We start from the raw sequence: 16,641 nt of genomic DNA, 5'->3' as shown, positions 1-16,641 counted from the left end.
CCTAAGAATACAAGGGCATGTAGTGACAGGACAGGGGGAATGGCTTTAACCTGACAGAGGGGAGATTGAGATGAGATCTTGGGAGGAAGTTCTTCCCTTGTGAGGGTGCTGAGGCCCTGGCACAGGCAGCCTAGAGAAGCTGTGGCTGCCCCATCCCTGGCAATGTTCAAGGCCAGGTTGGACAGGGCTTGGAGCAGCCTGGTCTAGTGGAAGGTGTCCCTGCCCATGGCAGGGGGTTGGAACTGGATGAGCTTTATGGTCCCTTTCAGCCCAAACCACTCTATGTATTTCCAAGTCCGTGTATGGAAGGGGGAGGTGGGATGGAGGGATGCAGCATGAATGAGTGCCCTCTTGATTTCTGTAGCAGCAGGGAAACTGTAACACAGCAGTCATTTCAAAGAGTCAGTTGCATGCAGCAGTGTTTGGGGGGGGGGGTTGACACTTTTTGTTACTTTTCTCTTTAGATTTTCCTCAGGAGCGTTGTCCTGTGGTGCTTGCACCACTTCTATACCCTGAAAAACGGAACATTCTAATGGACAGGATCCTGCCTGATTCTGGAGGGATAGCCAAAACCATGATGGAGAGTTCTCTGGCAGATTTCATGCAAGAAGTTGGCTATGGCTTTTGTACAAGGTTTGTAGGCAAATGTCATTTTTAGGCATCTTGGGTGATGGTGTTTTTTCCTGTGTTTCTTCTGGCGAAGGGTGAAGAACACTTCATAGTACTAAAGTAACTAGAACCTCATTATTATAAGGTCACTGTTTTGATTCCAGTTTTATATTTTGCTTTCTTCTGTATGTAGCATGTCTGTTGAAATTGTGTAGCCTTTTGTCATGGTGAGAAGGGCTAGATAAAGGTATTAAGATTCCTCTTGAAGGTTTTTTAAGAGTTAGACCATCATTCTTTTGAGTAAAACCAAAGTGACTAGGCAGAATAAATCCCAACTAAATCCTACTAGATCTTTGGAAGAATTTTGCTATTGTGCCAAACTGCTGTTAGCTCCCTGTCGACATGAAACAGGTTACAGAAGAACTGAATGTAATAGTCTTGCTTCAATAGAGTTGACCAGCTGCAGCTTTCTCTTGGTACTGGGGTTTTGTCAGTGTGATATACAGTATGTTTGAGGTCATGATAGTGAGTTGCTAGAGTATCGTCACAGCTGCATCAGTCTTTGCTGGCTTAGGCTTATTCTGGTAAAAATGCAGCTGCCTTAAATTCATCCTGGGTTTGTATGTTCATAGTCATGCATGACCCACATCTTCAGTAGCATTCCATGTGCTTGGTCTGTGCCTCCAATCTGAAATGTTAGATGGGCAGCTGTCAACTGGACTTGCTGGAGCCATGAGAAATGGGCTGTCATACACAGAACCATGTGGGTTTTCAGGGATGGCCTCAGCAGGACATGTGTGATCTGGAATAGGAGAAGCTAGACTTTTTAGGAGCTGTTTATTGAAGAGGTAATTTGGATATTTAAAATTAAATATATTTCCTGCTGTATATCTATCTGCAAAACCCCAGCTTGATTTATGAATATAGTTTTTTAAGGATTTAGGATGGTGCTCTAATACTGGTAGTCATAGTAGGAACCTGCAGGCCTGTGGCTGGTTTTGATGGGGGTCTTGGCACTCAATATGAACCTGATGTGTGTTTGTTTTTAAATGAAGATTCATTAAGAAACATGAGATAAGAGAAGTAAATGATTCTGTATTTTAGAAGAAAGTCTAGTGACTACTTTAGAGAGGTGATCAGATCTCAAAAACATAAGGTTCTGTTCAAACGAGGAAGAGAAAACAAAATATAAATGTGTTGGAAGATGTTCAAAATTATTTCCTTTGTTAACGTGCCTCTTAATAAAACATTGTTTATAGATATACTGATGCTGTATAAATCTTGTTGGTCTGATGAGGAACTGTTTCACTTTTAGCTAGCAAAAACTTCACTCTTTGAAGCTCTGTCTCACAGGTCAATACATGGAAGTGCTTTTAACAGCAATCAGTGCTAAACCTAACTTGTGCTTCTGCCTTGAAAATGGCTCTTGCTGTTGCTTAAGTAGACCTAGCTTTGAACTGAACACCCAGTACAGCGTGTTTCATGGAAATAATTCCATGGGGCTTCTGCTGCATTTTTGTTCTTGCTCCTCCTGGAATTCTGTTATGTTATATCATTTGACTAGCACAACTAAGGTTGAGTGAATGGTTATACTTTAGTCTGATTAGTTTCTCCCAGCTGTACGTGCAAACCTTGTTTTTGGTCTGTGTTAAGTTGTGCCGAAGTGAAGCCTGCTTTTGAATTGAGATCTCGCTGGTTGTTTTTTTTTTTTTGCATCTTAGTGTGGAAGAATGTCGCAACATAATCATGCAGTTTGGTGTTCGGGAAGTTACGGCTGCCCAGGTTGCCAGGGTTTTGGGAATGATGGCTCGAACTCACTCGGGGTTGACGGATGGTATTCCATTACAAGTGAGTGGCCTGCTGGAGTGGGGCTTAGATATGTTTTAATCAGCAGACAATAAGGAGTTACAGTGCAATCCTCTAGTAATTCAAGAATTACTTTCGTTATTCAACACTTCTAACTGTTCTGCTATGAAGGTCTGTGACACATTCTTGAATGAAAGATTCTTAGGTGTGTGCAGCTGGTGGTGTTACTGATATGAACTTCTTGCCTCCATAGTTCAGGGAGCTCTGTATGTAGGGGCTTTTGAGACTGCTTTATTCTTAACTAGTATCTGATGGAGTGTATTTAACTTGCAGTCTATTTCGGCTCCTGGCAGTGGGATTTGGAGTGATGGGAAAGATAAAAGTGATGGAGCACAAGCCCATACCTGGAATGTAGAGGTCTTAATTGATGTTCTTAAGGAGCTGGTAAGTTTTATGAGCATCTTGGTCTTTTATGCAGAATATCTGCAAGAAGGGCGTGTCTCGGTGTGAATATAAAGCTTTTTAAGCTCCGAGCAGCTTGAGTGGCTTTGAATCTCATAACTGTGTTGCTGTACATAAATGACTGGTGTCGTTTTTTCCTCAAGAAAAGAATGTTTTGAGGAACTGTGGTAAAGAAAAGCTGCATGAATGGCAAACTTGGGTGCAGCTTCAGTTTTATTCCACTGCTCCCACATACTCCAGTGTGTATTTTCCAAGCGTCTGTGGGCTTGAACATAACTTCTGGCAGTGGGAAGCTAGTGCATCAGGCTGTGTGTTTTAAAAAGCATCTCACTGTAGGCATTAATGGAAACAAAAGATTTTTGTAGCTACTCATTCTAAAACACTAGATGCTTCAGAAACAGGAACCTTTTTCCACCACTTACCTGCAGCAATTTTTGTAATTAACTCAGTGAAATGTGAGTACTGTTTCCTTTGCTTACTTTATATTGGGTGATATTTTTTTTTGTATGTCACATCTAATCGATGCAGGAGTCCCTGTTTTATTTTTCTAAACCTTGGAACATACAGCAAGTTTTCTTTGGTGCTCACCTGTCTCTGAATTGAGTGGTCTGTGGTCCGCTGCAGCGATGGTTCCCTCCAGGCTCCTTAATCCTTATGGTTTCATGCTATTTCTGAAAATCAAATAGTTGTTTTGTAAGAACTTGCAGTGTACATTCTCCAAAAGAAAAAGCAAGTTCTTGCCAGCAGGTCAGACCCTTCTGCCTTTTATTGGAGGGCATATGGAAGCCTACTCAAGAAATGAGTTAGCATGCTGAGAAAGTGGCTGTGTGTTCTGGTGTTTTGGGTTGGGTTTTTTTTTTTTTTGATGGCTTGTTAATCACATGTTTGGAAGTATAGACATTAGTGCCTGTGGTGCTGGAGAAGTGCAATCTCACAGGCTACTTTCAAACATGCATCAAGTTCTCACAACTATCTAAATCCTGTTCTTAAAACCAAAACCCTTGCTTTCAACTAGAAGTGAGGTAGAGGTTAAGCTGGTTAAATTACTGATGAAGACAGGTTCTTACAAGACAGTAGTGAAAATTGTAATGTTTCAAGTCTGACTACTCTCTTGTTTTTCTGATTGCAGAATCCTAGCCTGGACTTCAAAGTAGTAACCTATGAATTGGACCATCCAGGATTTCAGATTCGTGACAGCAAGGGCCTGCATATTGTTGTGTTTGGCATCCAGAGGGGGCTGGGCATGGAAGTTTTTCCAGTTAATGCCCTATACAGACCTTGGAAGCACGCAGAAGGCCAGGTAGGTTTGCCAACACTTCTGCTGTAACTGTACAACACCTGCCAAGTTGCTGGATATATCAAAAGGCAAATGTGAATTTTGAGACAAGCCACATTGGACAACTTGGCCTGTTAAAAGCAAACGCCTCAGGTATGTTAGTGAAGTACAGTCTGTTGATTGAACAGCCTGCACTGTTTAGGATGAGATGGTCATTTGCTGTACATTTGCAACAGCATCTTTGGTTTTAGCAGAGATCTGGTGTGTGATGCAGCTGAGTGTAGAACTGTTGCTGCATGGCTGTGCTCCAAGGTTTTTATCTAGCGAAACAAAAGCTTTGTGCAGGAAAGTCCTTTCAGCACATCTGTATCTGTTGCTTTCTGAAATCCTGGGAGAAGTGTGAGGTTCAGTCTGATGTAAAACTTGGCTCATCCCTATTTGCATTTGTCCTGGGTTCATCAGTAGCAGTCATTTTCTCCTTCTTGGTAGCTGGTGCAGTGCTGTGTTTTTGACTTTTGGTCTGGGAACAGTGCTAATGGCACCAATGTTTTTAGTTACTGTTCAAATGTTTGGTCTGGCCAAGGACTTTGAGCCTCATGCTCTGTCAGGGAGAAGGGGAAGCCAGGAGGAAGCAGAGACAGGACACCTGACCCAAACTAGCCAAAGAGGTATTCCATACCACAGCACGTCATGCCCAGGATGTAACTGGGAGTTACACAGAAGGGCTGTGGGGTTGGACTAGGTATCAGCCGGCACTTGGTTGGGCTGGGGGGGGCGAGTTACCGGTTGTCGGGTGGTGAGGTGTTGTATTCTTTTCCCTTGTTATTTCCTTTATCATTATTATTATTGCTGGTATCAGTAGTGATTTGTGTTATACCTTAGTTACTAAACTGTTCTTATCTCAACTCATGGGAGTTGCATTCTCTTGATTCTCTGCCCCATCCCTCTGGGAGCAGGGGGAGGGCAGATATTACAGTATCACAGTATCACAGTATGCTAGAGATTGGAAGGGCCCTCAAAAGATCATCTAGTCCAATCCCCCTGCCGGAGCAGGAACACCTAGATAATGTTACTCAGGAATGTGTCCAGGTGAGTTTTGAATGTCTCCAGAGAAGGAGACTCCACAACCTCCCTGGGCAGCCTGTTCCAGTGTTCTGTCACCCTCACTGAGAAGAAGTTTCTTCTCAAGTTTAAGTGGAACCTCTTGTGTTCCAGTTTGTATCCATTACCCCTTCTCCTATCATTGTTTGCCACTGAGTAGAGCCTGGCTCCATCCTCGTGCCACTCCCCCTTTATATATTTATAGACACTAATAAGGTCACCCCTCAGTCTCCTCTTCTCTAAACTATAGAGACCCAGCTCCCTCAGCCTTTCCTCATAATGGAGATGCTCCACTCCCTTAATCATCTTAGTTGCCCTGTGCTGGACTCTCTCCAGCAGGTCCCTGTCCTTCTTGAACTGAGGGGCCCAGAACTGGACACAATATTCCAGATGGGGTCTCACCAGGGCAGAGTAGAGGGGAAGGAGGACCTCTCTCGACCTATTAACCACCCCCCTTCTAATACACCCCAGGATGCCATTTGCCTTCTTGGCCAGAAGGGCACAGTGTTGGCTCATGGTCATCCTGTCGTCCACTAGGACCCCCAGGTCCCTCTCCCCTACACTGCTCTCTAACAGGTCGTTCCCCAACCTATACTGGAACCTGGGGTTGTTCCTGCCCAGATGCAGGACTCTACACTTTCCCTTGTTATATTTCATCAAGTTATTCCCTGCCCAACTCTCCAGCCTGTCCAGGTCTCGCTGGATGGCAGCGCAGCCTGCTGGCGTGTCAGCCACTCCTCCCAGCTTAGTGTCATCAGCAAACTTGCTGATAGTACTCAATTCCCTTATCTAAATTGTTGATGAATATGTTAAATAATACTGGTCCCAGTACTGCCCTTGAGGCACTCCACTAGTTACAGGCCTCCAACTAGGCTCTGCCCCATAGACTGCAACTCTCTGGCTTCTTTCCTTCAACCAGTTCATAGTCCACCTCACTACCTGATCATCCAGACCACACTTCCTCAATTTAGCTGTGAGGATGCTGTGGGAGACTGTGTCAAATGCTTTGCTGAAGTCAAGGTAGTCCACATCCACCGCTCTGCCATCATCCATCCACTGTGTTATTTCCTCATAAAAGGCTAAGGGATTGGTCAAGCATGATTTCCCCTTGGTGAAGCCATGTTGACTGCCCCTCATAACCCTCTTATCCTTGATATGCCTTAAGATGGCACCGAGGATAAGGTGTTCCATCACTTTCCCAGGGATGGAGGTGAGGCTGACCGGTCTATAGTTACCCGGGTCCTCCTTCTTGCCCTTTTTGAAGACTGGAGTGACATTTGCTTTCCTCCAGTCCTCGGGCACCTCTCGCGTTTCCCAAGACTTGGTAAAGATGATGGAGAGTGGTCTAGCAATGACTTCCGCCAGTTCCCTCAGCACCCACGGGTGCATCCCATCTGGACCCATGGATTTATGGATGTCCAGATTGCTCAACTGGTCTCTAACCCATTCCTCATCGACTAAGGCAAACCGCTCTGTTGACCTGACTTCATCTAAGGTCTCAGGGGTACAGGGCTCTTCAGGACTGCCTGCAGCAGAGTAGACAGAGACAAAGAAGGCATTCAGTAACTCTGCCATCTCTGTATCTTCTGTCACCAGGGCACCCATCCCATTCATCAGTGGGCCTACATTGCCTCTGGTGTTAGTTTTATCTGCCATGTATTTGAAAAAGCTCTTTCTGCTGTCCTTGACCCCTCTCGCCAGGTTTAATTCTAAGGAGGCCTTAGTCATCCTAGCTGCCTTCCTACATCCTCTAGCAGCAGCCTTATATTCCTCCCAAGTGGCCAGCCCCTCCTTCCATGACCTTTAAACTGCTCTCTTCCACTTGAGCATACCCAGCAATTCCCTATTTAGCCACGCAGGTCTCCTGGCCCTCTTCTTTGACTTCCTACGTGTCAGGTTGCTCTGATCTTGAGCTCGGAAAAAGCAGTCCTTGAATGCCAACCAACTATCTTGGGCCCCTTTACCTTCAAGCAGCCTTGCCCATGGGATTTCCCCTAGCAATTGCTTGAAAAGGCCAAAGTTTGCCCTGCTAAAGTCCAGGGTTGCAATTCTACTTGCTATTCTACTGGTCCTACCACACAAGATCCTGAATTCCACCATCTCGTGGTCGCTGCAACCAAGGCAGCCCTCAACCCTTACTGCTTCCACCAGACCCTCCTTGTTAGTGAGGATGAGATCCAGCAGCGCTCCTCTCCTGGTTGGCTCATTCACCATTTGCAGGAGGAAGTTATCCATACACTGGAGGAACCTCCTGGACTGTGGCTGGGTTGCTGAGTGGTCCTTCCAGCAAACATCAGGGAAGTTAAAATGCCCCATGACGACCACAGCCTGTGACTGTGAGGCTGCTCTCAGCTGCCTGTAGAAGGCCTAATCAACTTCCTCACCCTGATCTGGTGGTCTGTAACAGACACCTACAACAGTATCGCCCCTGCCAGCCTGCCCCTTAATTCTCACCCACAGACTCTCAACTCGCTCGTCATCTGTCCCTGGACAGAGCTCGGTGCATTGTAGCTGCTCCCGCACATAAAGAGCAACCCCACCACCCCTCCTGGCTGGCCTGTCTTTCCTGAAAAGGACATAGCCCTCCATGACTATATTCCAGTCATGTGAGCTGTCCCACCATGTCTCTGTAATTGCCACCAGATCACAGTCTCCTGACTTAACACAGGTTTCCAACTCCTCCTGCTTATTTCCCATGCTGTGCGCGTTGGTGTACAGACATTCCAGGGAGCGAGCTGAGCACACCGATTTCACCCTAGGATTATAGGAGGCCTCCCAGTCTTCATCAGTTCTGGAGTGCTGCCCCACTGGGGCAAGCCCATCTACAACCCCATCCCCCTTCGAATCTAGTTTAAAGCTCTCCAAATGAGCCCTGCTAATGTGTGCCCCAGCATCCTTTTGCCTCTGTGAGATAAACCTTTCCCACTTGTCATTGTCCAGACTGGTGCCCTATAAAACCAGCTGTTATCAAGGAATCCAAAGCCCTGCCTGTAGCACCAGTCTCGAAGCCAGTCGTGTCTGGACTGAATCTTCCCATTCTGTCCCGCATCATCAGTGGAAGATGGAAGGAGTGAGGAGAAGATCACTTGAGCCCCAGACTCTTTCAGCATCCACCCCAAGGCCCTGTAGTCTTTCTTCATCCCCCTCAGACTGCGGGAAGCAGCTTCCCCCTCACCTGTCTGGAAGACCAGCAGCGGGTAGTAGTCTGTCGGGTGCACCAGGTTGGGGAGCGCCCTAGTGATATCCCTGATCCGGGCTCCAGGCAGACTACACACTTCCCTATGATGAGGGTCAACTCTGCATATCGGGCCCTCTGTTCCTCTCAGAAGGGAATCGCCTATTACAATGACCCTTCTTTCTTTCTTATCAGAGGCAGTCTTGAGGTACGAAGTCGAGCACCTTTTCCTATGTGGCCTTGTAGGCTGGCCTTGCACCACATTCTCACCTACCTCTCCTTCAAGATCCAGGGCCTTGAACCAATTACGGAGGGACACCTGGGGAAGCAGGGCAGGAAGGGGGGAGGGTTTCCCACGACGCCGAACTGGAACTCGCTTCCAGCTCTCGTTGTCTTTTCGGTCAGATGATAAAGTCAGATGATAAAGTGGAAGGAACCTGAAACTTTAAATATCTAAGCTGTTTTTGTTGTCTTTTATTCCAGCTCTCCTTCATTCAACATTCCCTCATAAATCCTGACATCTTCTGTTTCGCTGACTACCCTTGTCATACTGTTGCCACAGACATCCTTAAAGCACCACCAGAGGATGACAACAGGGAAATAGCTACATGGTAAGCCTCCCAGCTGCTTTCATACCTTGAGTTAGATTATTTGTCTGGTCAAATGTAGCTCTGTAGTTACACAATTATGTTTATTTGTAGCTGTGTACATTCCAAGGCATCAGCCTTTAGTATTTGTTCTGTGTTTGATCAGTGAGAGTTCTTGGATAATACAAACTTCTCATGCTTCCATATCTGAAAGTGTCATGGGAGTCTTCCAGTTCTTTGGAGAATTTCTCCTGATGTATTTTGGAAGATGACAGAAGCTGATAGAAGGGGATAGAGGCAGTATGAACTGAAATCTGTCTTTCCCAGGATCACATTAGGGGAACTTGCTGGACTTGTATGAAAGAAGTTCTGGGATTAAAATAATAAATTTATATTTACTGGATCCTGTATACTGACTGCTTTGTAACTTTTTGGGGGGCTGTCTCTCTATTTTTGTATTTTGTTAGGAAGAGCCTGGATTTGATTGAATCTCTGTTACGACTGGCAGAAGTAGGACAGTATGAGCAGGTTAAACAGCTCTTCAGTTTTCCAATCAAGCATTGCCCAGATATGTTGGTGTTGGCCTTATTGCAGATCAACACATCCTGGCATACCTTGCGCCACGAACTCATCTCCACACTCATGCCAATTTTCCTTGGCAACCATCCCAATTCTGCCATCATTTTGCACTATGCATGGCATGGACAGGTGAGTATTTTCACTGGAGTGTCTGTAGCTTGTTCAGATAACTGAAAGTTTGTTAAATGGGTTGTTAGAATAACAATGCATGTATTGGTTAATGGACTGGGTAATTTAAATCCCAAGAAGTAAATTATTAGTGGTTTATGCAAAGTAATGAATTGTCTCCTGCTTGTTTTGAAGCAAACTGTTGTGATATAATTTCCTTTGGGGAAATATATTCAGAACAAACAAATAATGTTCACTAAGAAAATATTTCTGGAAATGTAAATTTTAAAGTTTGACTGTTTTAACCATTCAGTTTAAACCAAAGTTGACCACAGGTTTTTTTTTTCTTTTATTTTTCTAAAACAAAAACACTAAAAATCTCACAACAGCAACACTCTTCCCCACCCCCAGCTCTCAGCCTCACACATTTAAAGTTTAGAAACTCAAAGCAGCAAGAGGTGAAGATGTTTAAACTAAAATTATCTCCACTGTACTTGCTAAAAAGATGGAGGTTATTCTAGGTATAAAGAAGCTATTTATACTTTTAAGAGTCTAGGATATTTTCTGAAAATTTAGGATTTGCTGTTGAGCTTTTCCAAGGAGAGCTTCCATGTAGAGACAAGGTAACTATATATTCAAATCCATGCGTTTAATCAGGAAACAAGTAGGAGTTTGGTATGGCCTTCATCATTGTGGCCCCTGGTAGTTAAGCATATAGGAGCCATAAAAAGAAACTTTAAGGTAGAGGAAGCTTTTAGGGTGGGAGGGAATCTGCAGTTGCAAACATCTTGCTCTGTTCAAATAGCATTAGTGATAAGCAAATATGGCTGTTTGCTAGGTGAAGTGCTATTAACAGTTTGTATTTTTCATGATAAAACTATTTAAATTGCAGAATGAGGGGAAGAAGTGTTGTGCTTTTTGCATAAGGTCTTGAAATGGCAGAATATGGCCTTTTCCCACAGGGTAGGCTTCCTACCCTACACAGTGATGGCTGGCATATGACATGGTGCCATTCCACAACTTGAGGATGTCTCACTTCCCCATATGAGGGAACTTTAAGCAAAACCCTTGCTGCCATCAAACTCTTTTATTTGTGCTGTAGTTTGAAATTGCCCCTATAAACAGCTAGATACTGTTTTCCATGTTAAGGTGTGACATTGTTATTCACACTTCAGGGTGTCACCAGACATAACATTGTGTAAATGATCTGTGTATTCCTAAAGCAGTTTCTCTGCAAAAGGAGGAGAGAGATGAGGATGTACATGCCATTTGTAGTTATCCTACATCCTTTAGTTGCTCCAGTATAGTTTGCTATTGCACAAAAACAGCTCAACTCAGAAGAGAAGTTCTGAAGCTAAAGAGCAAATAATGTTTGCAAGTAAGGCTTTAGAAGTAAGATATTCTACTTAATGTTCACATAGCTGATATTTTTTTCTGGAGGCATGAAGTACAATTCTAATGTAATTCTCCTTAGGGCCAGTCTCCTTCAATTCGTCAGCTGATCATGCATGCAATGGCAGAGTGGTACATGAGAGGAGAGCAGTATGACCAAGCAAAACTCTCACGTATTCTTGATGTGGCACAAGACTTGAAGGTGAGCTTCCCAGAGAGTACTGTTATTTATTTGTCCAGGGTCTTGTGCAGACTTGCCCAGCTTTAACAAAAGCTAAGCTTAGTTGTGACTAATTTAGTACTTAGTTTGTCTGAATTGAGTTGTTACTGCTGTACCTCATCTTGGTTTAAAAAAGAAAACCAACAACCTATGTTCATGTGGCTTCAAGTGCTCTTCAGCTGAATTGTGGTGTCTGACTGCAGATGCTTTCTAGCCTTCTTGTGAACTAAAGACATTTTACTTGGTGCTTGCAGTAGAGTTGGTTACTGTGGCTTAGCTGACAAGTTATTTGGGAAGCAGTATAATAGACCTGATTGCTATGTGAATGTACTGTAAATCCAGGAAGAGCTTTGACTGCTTTAACCTTGAATACTGTTGAAATTGGAATACAGAAAATATCCATGAGGTAATTGTGTGAAGGTGGCACTGCTAAGCTTAATGTATGGGGATTTCTTAAGAATACTGCAATGGTTTATTTGCTTACACACTCTCAAAAGAGACTGGAAGTTGTGACTAGCTTCTTTGAAGTCTTTACTGCTTCGTAAAGTTAAATACAAAATAATTGGATGTCTCAAAGTGCAAAAGCACCAGCTGCTGCTGGAAGTCAGTTTTGTTGTAGCAGTTTCTGTTTCAGAGATGAACACTTTTGAGGAGATACATTCAAAGAGCTCTGAAGGGGTTGAGCTCTGATTGCAGGGAAGTGATAGGCTCTTCTGATTAATTTAGTGGCAGTGTCAACTTGGTAGCTCCACTTGCTGGTGGATATTAATAAAAAGGAATTTAAAACAGTCAATACAACATGGCTTCAAAGAAGGGATAGGATCATGATGGCAGATGAGAGCTTTTTGCTGATTTCTCTCCTTAGCAAGCTATAGGTGAAGGTGTAATACCAGTCTTTTTGTTGACAAAGCATAACAGCATGAAGAAAATTCTTTCCTGTGAAAGTGGTGGGACTCTGGCACAGGTTGCCCAGAGAAGCTGTGGCTGCCCCATCCCTGGCAGTGTTCAAGGCCAGGTTGGACGGGGCTTGGAGCAACCTGGTCTAGTGGAAGGTGTCCCTGCCTTGGATGGGAACTGGATGGTCTGAGTTCCCTTCCAATCCAAGCCAGGCTGGCATTCTGTGTGATAGCAAGACTGCTTTACTAAAAACTATATGAGGATTAGAAAGGAAAAGCAGAAGGGGTGTCTGTCCTTGTGCCTTCACTTGTAGTCTTCTGATTTTTTTTTATTTTTTTTCCTTTAGGCCTTGTCAATGCTGCTAAATGGTACTCCATTTGCCTTTGTTATTGATCTTGCTGCACTTGCCTCTCGACGGGAATACCTCAAACTTGATAAATGGCTCACAGATAAAATTCGGGAGCATGGGGTAAAACAGGATTTTTCTTCTTATTTCTGCACTCTATAAGTGAGAAACTTAAGTCACTTTAACAGTTTTATAAGTAGCTTTAAAGTTGTGGAAAGTCTCCATGGTCTGATAGTTCAGTGTTTTCACTGAATAATAGCTTAGTGCAGTTCCTTCCACAGTGCAGTTGCCAAGTTTGAAATCATGGCTTAGATGCTGTCTGGGAGATTTAACAGAACATTTTTTTCCTCAGGAGCCTTTCATCCAGGCCTGTATGACTTTTTTAAAGAGGAGATGTCCATCTATCCTGGGTGGCCTTGCTCCAGAAAAAGACCAACCCAAAAGTGCTCAACTTCCTCCAGAAACCTTGGCGACTATGTTGGCATGTCTTCAAGCTTGTGCTGGGTAAGGATAGCTTATGCAGAATGTGTAATCTGTTCGCAGCTTGTTTGCTGGCTTGTGCTCACAGCTGGTTTGGAATTTCACATAGAGAATGGGGCTCATGAGAGTAAATAAGCTTGCAGTCATAGATCCAGAAATATGCTTAATTTTGCACTGAAACTTCTGTTGTAGGGTAAGTCACAAGAGTTTGAGTGCTCCTGTCTTTATAATTAGGTTACCTGATTTTGGTAATGGGAGATGACTGCTTAGTCAGATCCTGGGTTGTTAATGACTAGATACAGGGATGTAATTTGGACAAGAAGGAATACAGGCCATAAGTATGGAATGGGATGGCATGTTGGAAAACAGTGACTGGGGAAAGGATATTGTGAGTATGTTAAGCAAATGTCTCTGTGGTTGCTACCCTAGCAGAAAGGGCTAATGCAGTCATTATGTATTGGAGCAAAGTGGTACAAGGTGGTTTGTAAGTAATGTAACTGAGACTGAAACTAGTCATGTAGCTTCTGTTGTCTTCATTTTAGACAGTCTGGAAGTAGTTAAAAGAGTGAAAAACATCCAAGATCTTTCTCAAATCAGGTTGTTAAGCTAGTGTCAAGAATAAAAGGGGGGCGGGCATTGTATTTGCTAGAGGGAGGGGCAAACTGCAGAAAGGCTGATGGAAACTGAAATTGGGCAAACCAGTTTTTACTGTTTTTTAAAATGACAGTGTTGTAAAATATTTGTGGTGTCATTTCTTGCTGCTGTAAGATCAAGCTGGTGTTTAACTGCAGCGGTATTTCAGAGGTGTAGCATAGTGTGACATGTGAGCCAGAGGGGATTGAAAGCTGGAGATGGTGCTAGTTCCGGTGTTAAATTTTGACACTGAAATAGGCTGAGGTGTCTCAGTGTGTGTCTCAGGCTTCTGTTGTGTCCTTTGGTTTAGCCAGTGTTGTCTTGAAAGTTTTAAGGAACATTTTTAAAGGTATCCAGGATGATTCATGGCTCTGATGTAGGTGCCAGGAAATGAGTATCAGCATGGATTTGTCATGAAGAGTATTTGGTCTAGAAGGGAATTTGAGGTAGCTCTAAAATTATAAAATAAAGGAGTCTCCTGATTTCTTCTGTGACCTGTGCAGTTAAACTTCAAAATGCTATTTGAATATCACTCCTGAAACACAGTGGATGCTATTTGAATATCACTCCTGAAATACGATGGCATGCCTCTTGGACCAAGAAGATGGCTGTTACTTTTCAACTCAAAGTACATCTTCTGCAACTACAGTTCAGAAATTACATTTATTTTACATCCTACCACATCCAGATTTTAGAGGTTTAATAGTTAATTGTAGTCTTTACTTGCATCTGACATCACTGTGTTCTGAATCTTAATATGTTACCAAGTTTTATTTATTCAGTTAATTCCAAGAGCTACTAGTTCTCTACTGGCACAATTCTCTCAGCTTTTGGTTTCTTTTTATAGCTACTTGTATTCCCTTTTATGCAAGACTGTGACCTACTTGCAGTCATTTTCCGTTTGTTAATCTCTTTGAGCTTTTAAAAGAAAATGCTAGGATTTCTTTCATGAAGCAGTTGCTTTAATTAGCTCAGGTTTCAGTCATGAATGGAAGTAGGCATTGTGAAGACTAGAAGATTAAGATCATGGTAAATATTATATATATCTGGGAGGGTAGTTCCACTTCACCAGCTGAAGTCTGGCATCTCCTAAATCTGGGGGTTTAGGAGCCACCTCCTTAATTAGGCTGTAGTTTTTCTTGTCCTGGTTTATGTCCAGGGAGATGCTTTTTTTAGCCATCAGGACCTTGCATGTTCTGAGACTCTTTTGGTTTTGGTGCCACTTGTTTACCACTGGTGAGCACTGCAGTTGTGGCATCATATAGCAGAGAGGCTTCAAAAGGCAATAAGTGTTCCTTCTATTACTGACTGCTTTTATAATGAAGTTGGGGTGCTTGTGGGCGCCACAGGCTGAGCAAGCTTGTGACTTGGTCGCAAATTGCCTATGAGAAGTCCTCTCCCGAAGGAGCTGCAGTGAGTTGAGAGCGCAGCCGTGTCTCTTCCATGTTGTCATGTCTAGCACAGCCCCAGTGTGTCAGTGGGTGGGGGGACAGTCTTTCCTTCTCTGTCCCTCCCTCAGGAAGAGAAGAGGCTTTTGGCTGCCTGTGCCCAAGAGAATGAAAAATCTTTGTAAAAATGGCTTAAAAAAAACCCTTGTTATTCCAGCAAGCTGGAGTTTCCCTTAAAGTGTCAGTTTTGCTCCTCTAGAGCTGTTTGCTGGCTCTCCTCCTTACTTGTGTTTCAAAAGTTCTCTTACAGTTTTCCTCTGGTTCTCTTCTAGGAATTGCATTGATTAGACTGGACACCTGAATACATTTTTACATAAAACTTGAAAGTACGATCATTTTCTTTAAGATCTACTTACCAAATCATGCCTACCTATGTACTACTTGATATAATCTGCCTTGCATGAAGGGTTTTGGTGGGGCCTTTTGTGAAAACTGCAGTTTTGTACTATCTAAAACTACTGTGATGTTTGCATCTTGATTCAGTGTGTCCTTTGATATAACAAAGAAGTTGTCCTGCCATCTAGAAATTGAAGGTTATGGTATTAGTGGTTTACTCCAAAGCACTAATGGCCTAACTAGTCACCGTCTCAAACTCTATGAATGTAAGCCTGGTTTAGTCTTCATTGTGGGCTGTTTTTTATCTATCCCCTATAAAAAAAAGGGGGGAGAGCCAAAAGATGGTGGTAACCATGTGAGAACCCAGCTCTTGAGTCCCCAGTCCTGTTCCCTGTACAGTCTTGGAATGCCTCCTACATCAGAAAAAAGCCCTGTTCAGAAAAAAAGCCTGTTAGTTGGTCATACATACATTTGAATGTTGAGATTTCTGAGACTGTGGCATTGGAATGTAGGCAAATACATTCTGTAGTTACTGAGCCTACCACATGCCATGCTGAAAGCCCTGTCTTCAGGTCTGGGTGCACTTTCTCAAAGCAACTCCCTTTGAGTTTTTTCATTTGAAGTTAGGTTTCTGATTGCTGTTTGATAAATCCCACAAGCTCCTTGCTTTTAAAATTACTTGCCTTGGTGAGAGGGTGTTAAAGCATGTAAAGAAACAGCTTACGGAACAGTTGATAAAATGTTCGTTGCCTTATATGGAAACCTGCTCACCAGATTCCCATGTCTTGGGTGAGCTAATAGTGTTGAAAAATAACTGGAAGCTGATAGCTGTGTGTTAGCCTGTAATGGGATACTTACCAAAGCTGAAGGTTGATCTGCACTTTGTTTTTCTGCCTTAATTGTCAGGATGGTTCCTCTTTCTTTCCCTTTCCCCTCACCCCAGGAGCTGTGCAGTAAAAGCTTGTGTAAATTGAGTTAAAATGAGGAATCTTCAGAGAAGGTAACAAGAGTGCATTGGAAAGCCATAAACAGTTGGCTGTGTTTTCCAAAAGGAAAACGTCAGTTTTGTGTTAGTGTGCTTGTGGTTAGGTATGTCCGCAGCAGAGCTGGCTTTCCTTCTGCTTTAGGAACCTGGCAGCCAGACATGGAATACCTTGGAAAGAAGTACTGACTGCTCTTGATTGTG

General features: G+C 43.4%; 1 protein-coding gene across 14 annotated transcripts in view; it reads left to right on the top strand.

The window, feature by feature from the left end:
- Nucleotides 1-16,641, top strand: part of CNOT1 (CCR4-NOT transcription complex subunit 1) — a 56,592-nt gene that overhangs the window by 8,493 nt on the left and 31,458 nt on the right. For 13 of the 14 annotated variants that reach the window (XM_062621159.1, XM_062621158.1, XM_062621162.1 and 10 more), the window contains 9 exons: nucleotides 465-633; nucleotides 2,331-2,457; nucleotides 2,749-2,859; nucleotides 4,007-4,177; nucleotides 8,913-9,040; nucleotides 9,484-9,724; nucleotides 11,178-11,297; nucleotides 12,559-12,681; nucleotides 12,911-13,062. In XM_062621159.1, coding sequence (XP_062477143.1) covers nucleotides 465-633; nucleotides 2,331-2,457; nucleotides 2,749-2,859; nucleotides 4,007-4,177; nucleotides 8,913-9,040; nucleotides 9,484-9,724; nucleotides 11,178-11,297; nucleotides 12,559-12,681; nucleotides 12,911-13,062 — 1,342 coding nt within the window. The remainder of the gene's footprint in view (nucleotides 1-464; nucleotides 634-2,330; nucleotides 2,458-2,748; nucleotides 2,860-4,006; nucleotides 4,178-8,912; nucleotides 9,041-9,483; nucleotides 9,725-11,177; nucleotides 11,298-12,558; nucleotides 12,682-12,910; nucleotides 13,063-16,641) is intronic. The other variant, XM_062621160.1, reaches the window with a different exon arrangement.

Source organism: Pezoporus occidentalis, unplaced genomic scaffold (assembly GCF_034315485.1).
Source record: "Pezoporus occidentalis ecotype Australia unplaced genomic scaffold, CSIRO_AGI_Poc_V1 ctg229, whole genome shotgun sequence".
Classification (NCBI taxonomy): domain Eukaryota; kingdom Metazoa; phylum Chordata; class Aves; order Psittaciformes; family Psittacidae; genus Pezoporus; species Pezoporus occidentalis.
Note: the sequence above shows the minus strand (reverse complement) of the source record. Positions and strands in the feature narration are given on the sequence as shown.